This window comes from Neopelma chrysocephalum, unplaced genomic scaffold, assembly GCF_003984885.1.
Source record: "Neopelma chrysocephalum unplaced genomic scaffold, ASM398488v2 Primary Assembly neopelma1_63, whole genome shotgun sequence".
NCBI lineage: Eukaryota > Metazoa > Chordata > Aves > Passeriformes > Pipridae > Neopelma > Neopelma chrysocephalum.
In genome coordinates, this window is record NW_020897720.1 from 4,283,124 (window position 1) to 4,287,815 (window position 4,692).

The 4,692-nt window shown below is 48.3% G+C and overlaps 1 protein-coding gene across 1 annotated transcript; it reads left to right on the forward strand.

Moving 5' to 3' along the window:
* Positions 1-362: 362 nt before the first annotated feature.
* Positions 363-3,741, forward strand: GRXCR2 (glutaredoxin and cysteine rich domain containing 2). Its single transcript, XM_027682994.1, has 4 exons — positions 363-681; positions 1,625-1,644; positions 2,220-2,435; positions 3,515-3,741. The coding sequence occupies exons 1-4, from the start codon at positions 363-365 to the stop codon at positions 3,692-3,694; spliced, it is 735 nt and encodes a 244-aa protein (XP_027538795.1). The 3' UTR covers positions 3,695-3,741.
* Positions 3,742-4,692: the final 951 nt, after the last annotated feature.

Consider the following 4,692-nt stretch of genomic DNA (forward strand, 5'->3'; position numbering starts at 1 on the left):
TGGGATGGTGTATTTGGGGTAGTTCTTATCATGGCACATGGTAGAAACATTTCCATGGTTTCAGAACATGGGCAGAGTTTCCTATTTAATCCTCTCCTTCTAGGTTAACTCCTTTTATCCTGTGGTGTCCAGCCCGGCCCCTACTCACCAACCTGCCTTTGACTTCACTACCAGTGATATTTTCTCTTTGTGAATTTCTATCAATATTTAATACAGTGGTGTCAGTTATGCTGTAAGATGAGAGGAACTACTAGAAACCTTGAATTATACATCATGTGGTGGGGGAAAGCTGGGAGCATTTTCTTTTGGATCCACAGCTCTTAGAGTTGATCCTCCAGGACCTGCAGCTTGAAACCCCGATAATGGATGAGCCCCAGAAGAAACTCAGCCCGCGGCACGAGGGACGGCCCCGCAAGGTGAGGTTCAAAATATCCTCAGCTTACAGCGGTCGAGTGTTAAAACAAGTCTATGAGGACGGGCAGGAGCTGGAGCCCCCGGCTAAGGAGCACTCGCGGCGGTTCCTGCGCCACAGCTTCGAGCCAGAGGACCATTTCTGCGGGGCTGGGGAAGCGCTGGAGAACAGGTTCTACTGGCCCACGGCACTGACTGCCCAGCGGATCAGCATCTTCAGAGAGGATCAGGAACACAGTCTCACGGCAACCTCACCCCTGCTCAGTGACTGCCAGCCCGGTGCCAGCCACTGCAGGGTAAGTGATGCCCAGGGCTGTGCCCTCTTTGGGAACCAGCCTCAGGCTAAACCATGTTTAGAGTAATTCAGTGCCAGGAGTCTCGCACTGGAATCTCATCCAGATAAAACTCGGTTTTGTCAGTCTGGGACTCGAAAAGGGTGATTGTAAATCCCCAGCCTGTATCCCAGGAATTTTGTATGCTGCGTATTCCACACGTGGCAGGATCAACAGGGTCTGCAGCAGTGCAGTCAGCAGGGAACAGTGTCTGCCAGCTGTGCTCCATATGTGCTCCAGCTTCTCCTGGTGCTGATCTGCATCTATCCATTGAGTAGAATAAGATATAACATTTCCACAAATACTGATATCTGTGCATAGGAATCTTACTGCATCTAGAGCAGTCAAATGTAAGGTGGATATTAACTTAATTAGGTATATTTAAAACATTAAAGTTGCATGACCTCAGCTTCCAGGAAAGCCAGTGTCACCATGAGGGTACCAGGAGCCTGCGAGCCAGGCATCCTCATCCTCCAGCAGTCAGAATTCCCCTTTGGCTACTTGGACAATCCCAGCTTAGTTTCACTTGCTATTTTCTTAACATGTAATTAATACCACTGATATAGAAGTGTCTCTTCAGTTATAATAAAGAGACCGAACATGTGTGATATGTGTAAACACTCTTTATGGCCTTGATTTGAACACATTAAAAGTCTGTTAATTCTTGGTACTCATAAAGCTGTGTGTGGGAAACCCAGATGACTGATATTTGACCTGTGTTTAGTTGATACACTGGACATCTAGTTTACCCGAAAACATCAAACCATGATGAATCTCTCCTGCCCAAAGGCAGAGCAGTATTGTGATCTTATCCACCCTGTTAATTTGTTCTGCATTCTTGGGTAATGCTCCTCTCCCTTCCCCAGTCTCCTCAACCACAGATACCTTGAGTGACCATGCTGTCCAGTACCAGTTTGTGTTGTAACAACATGCACTTGGTGTTTGGAGATGCCATGCCCCTGTAACACACATGAGACTCTTACTTTCTGCAGCTGGTGAGGACTTGTGCTCACCTGCCTCCCCCTCACGTTTCTCCTCACAGAGAAGCAAGTGCCCCATTGTCAGGAGAGCACCAGCCACCTTGTGTCAGCTGATGTGACTTGGCAGGGCATTTTTTAGGAGAACATCCCTTTTGCATCACTTCGTGACACAGATACTTGGAGCGAAATATGAAGAGTGTGTAAAACAATAGGCCCTGGTAACTCCATATGACACCCAGAGAGGGGGAAGGAGGGACCAGGTCAGCAAAATGCCGCTCTCAGGGAAATGCTTGACCATGCCAAGTTTAGCTTTAAAATAGTTAGAAAAGAATACAAATTCACCCATTAGGACTGTCCCTTCACTGCTCTGCGGGGTGCTCTGTGGGTGGTGGGGCAGCTGGGTGGGTGAAGGGGATGCTCTTCTGGAAGCCCAGGGACCATCAGTGTTTGCAGAGTGAATTTATACTGGTGAGACACTGATACGTTCCTTCTTCAGGCTTCCCCAGTTGTAGATTTTGGCAAGATCATCATCTACACTAATAACCTGAAAATCATCCGTGCACCGATGGACCAGAAAGAGCTCATGAGAAGAATCATCCAGACTGAGGGAATAAATGACTGTACCTTCCTGTACCGGGAGAGGAAAGAAAGATTTGGTGGTGGACATAAAAAAGACGTTGAAAAAAAGATCACCTGCAACCAGTATGTGCAGGTAAGAGAAAATGGAAAGTGCTTTTTATCCCTGAGGCTTTTGAGTCCCTAAGCCCTGGTTAGACCACAGAATATTCCCACTCAAGCTCCATTCATCTCTGTATCTGGCTCCTAGATAACTTTGGAGTGAAAGCATCACTTTATTCCTTGTTGCCCTCGGGAGATAACGACCAATGCTGTACTGCAGTCTGTGCTCTGGGGATGGCTGTGCTGGTTCCAGATGCTCATGTCTCCCACTGGATTCTCCCCCTGGAGATGGCTGACATTTATGTAGCTTGGCTGGAGTCCATCTCTTGTCACCTCTCCCAGTGGGATAAGGGCAGGCTGGAGTTTCTTCAGCCTGACAAGGCTAAACACAGCTGCTCTGTGGCTGAGACTGCTGCAGGCTAAAATTTTAATATCAGCTGAAATAAGGTTGTGCCTTCCACTTTCTTTCTCACGAGGGAGTTTTCGTTGGTCAGAATCCCAATTAGTCTGACCATAATTTGATCCCACAACACTTAATGTTGTTGTTTGGGACAGATACAGTTTCACAGACTGGAGTCCAGCCTGTGCTGAGTGCAGGTCACCAAGGTCCTTCTTCTCCCAGGGAATTCAAAGTGGGACTTGAAAGAGGCTGCCTGGCACCCTGGGAGAGAGATGCAGGCACAAGGGAAAGCTTGAAACAAGGTGTGCACGGCAGTGATAAGGGATTCAGGGGAAGAGGATGAGGAGAAACGCCTGAAGAAATGAAGCTCAGCTCAAACCTGAGGCTGCAGAGCTGAGATGGTATGATAAGAAATGACAGGAGGACGGGTGGAGCTGTGCAGAGGAGAAAGACGAATTTGGAGTTTTGTGTTACAAGCCCAGTCACATTAACTTCTCATTTTTCAGCAGTAGCCACAAATTGTCCCCAAACATATGGGAGCCTTTCTGTTGAAGTCCTTGTGTAGAGAACTGACTGTCACTGGCAGAGTGGTGTGCCAGGAGCAACCGTGACGGGAAAGACCAGAAGACAGAATTTCCTTCTTTCAAGTGTGTTCCTGACTTTGGTGCCTCACACCCACTAACAGACTTTTTTTCCTGCTCTCTCTCCTTCAGGAGGGCGATGCTGAACACGGTTGTTCACAGTGTAAAGGCTCAGGCTCTGCTCCCTGCTCACTGTGCCATGGAAGCAAGTTCTCAATGCTGGCAAACAGATTCAGGGAGTCCTACCGGGCTCTGAGGTGTCCGGCGTGCAACGAGAGTGGGCTGCAGCCCTGCCACATCTGTACTGCCTGACCGGGCTGCCAGCACCACCACCACGGTTTGCTGAAAACTTGGAATTATTTAACGTTCCAGCAGCCTCACAATGGCAAGTTTTTAAAAGATGGGAATGGCACGTTATACATATCTCACTGTGAGTGTGAAACTGCACCTCTCCTCCCGATTGTCCCTCCAGTCTGCCCCGTGAGCCTGTCCAGCTTTGGAATCAGCCTGACCCCAGGTGGAATGTGTCCCTGATGCTGGACGCAAGGCAAATGTATCCCTGGCCCAGAGCAAATGATCAGCGTTTGGAGGTCAAGCACCTGTGTAAACATCTCTGCACCTGGAACTCAGCTGAAACAGTCCCTGTGCTGGCACTGTCCCTCTCTTGGGTACTTGGTGCCTGGCATAGCCAGGTCTGACCCCTGGGTGCTCTGTCATTAGATGCTGCAGGAGTGGGTGTGCAGTTGGTACCAATACAGGTGCACACTGCCTGTACAAGCAGTGCCTCCCTCGGATTTTAACTTGCTGCAAGTGATGCTGTTGTTGCTGCTAACTCTGTCCGTGCCCCGGAGGGTCACAGGCGTTTCCTGAGGTTTTGTTGATCTTACACCGTCTTTAGTGACACAGTGATACCTTTGGGGTCTGATTTATGGGAGGAAATCGAAAACCCTTCCCAAACCTGGAGCTATAAAAATAAAATAAACATGTATTTATTACTATGAATAAGAAGTTACTAAGTTTTTAGTCTCCTTACAAGGAAGGGCTGGACTAGAAGTCCCCTGCATGCTGCTCAGCACTTCTCAGGACCAGGCTGAGCATGAGCAGGATAGCTCTTGCTTAATATTAATCCCATGTTGTAATCTGCAGGAGGTAAACTCTAATTAGTGAGGTGAAGCAAGGATGGGGATACTCTGCAGGGTGCCACTGGTGCACAAAGCGTGGGGGCTGTGAGAAGCTGAGGCGAAGGGGAAATGGTATTTTTTCCCCAAAGCATTAACTTATTACATTGTATATTCAGGAGTATTGTCAGT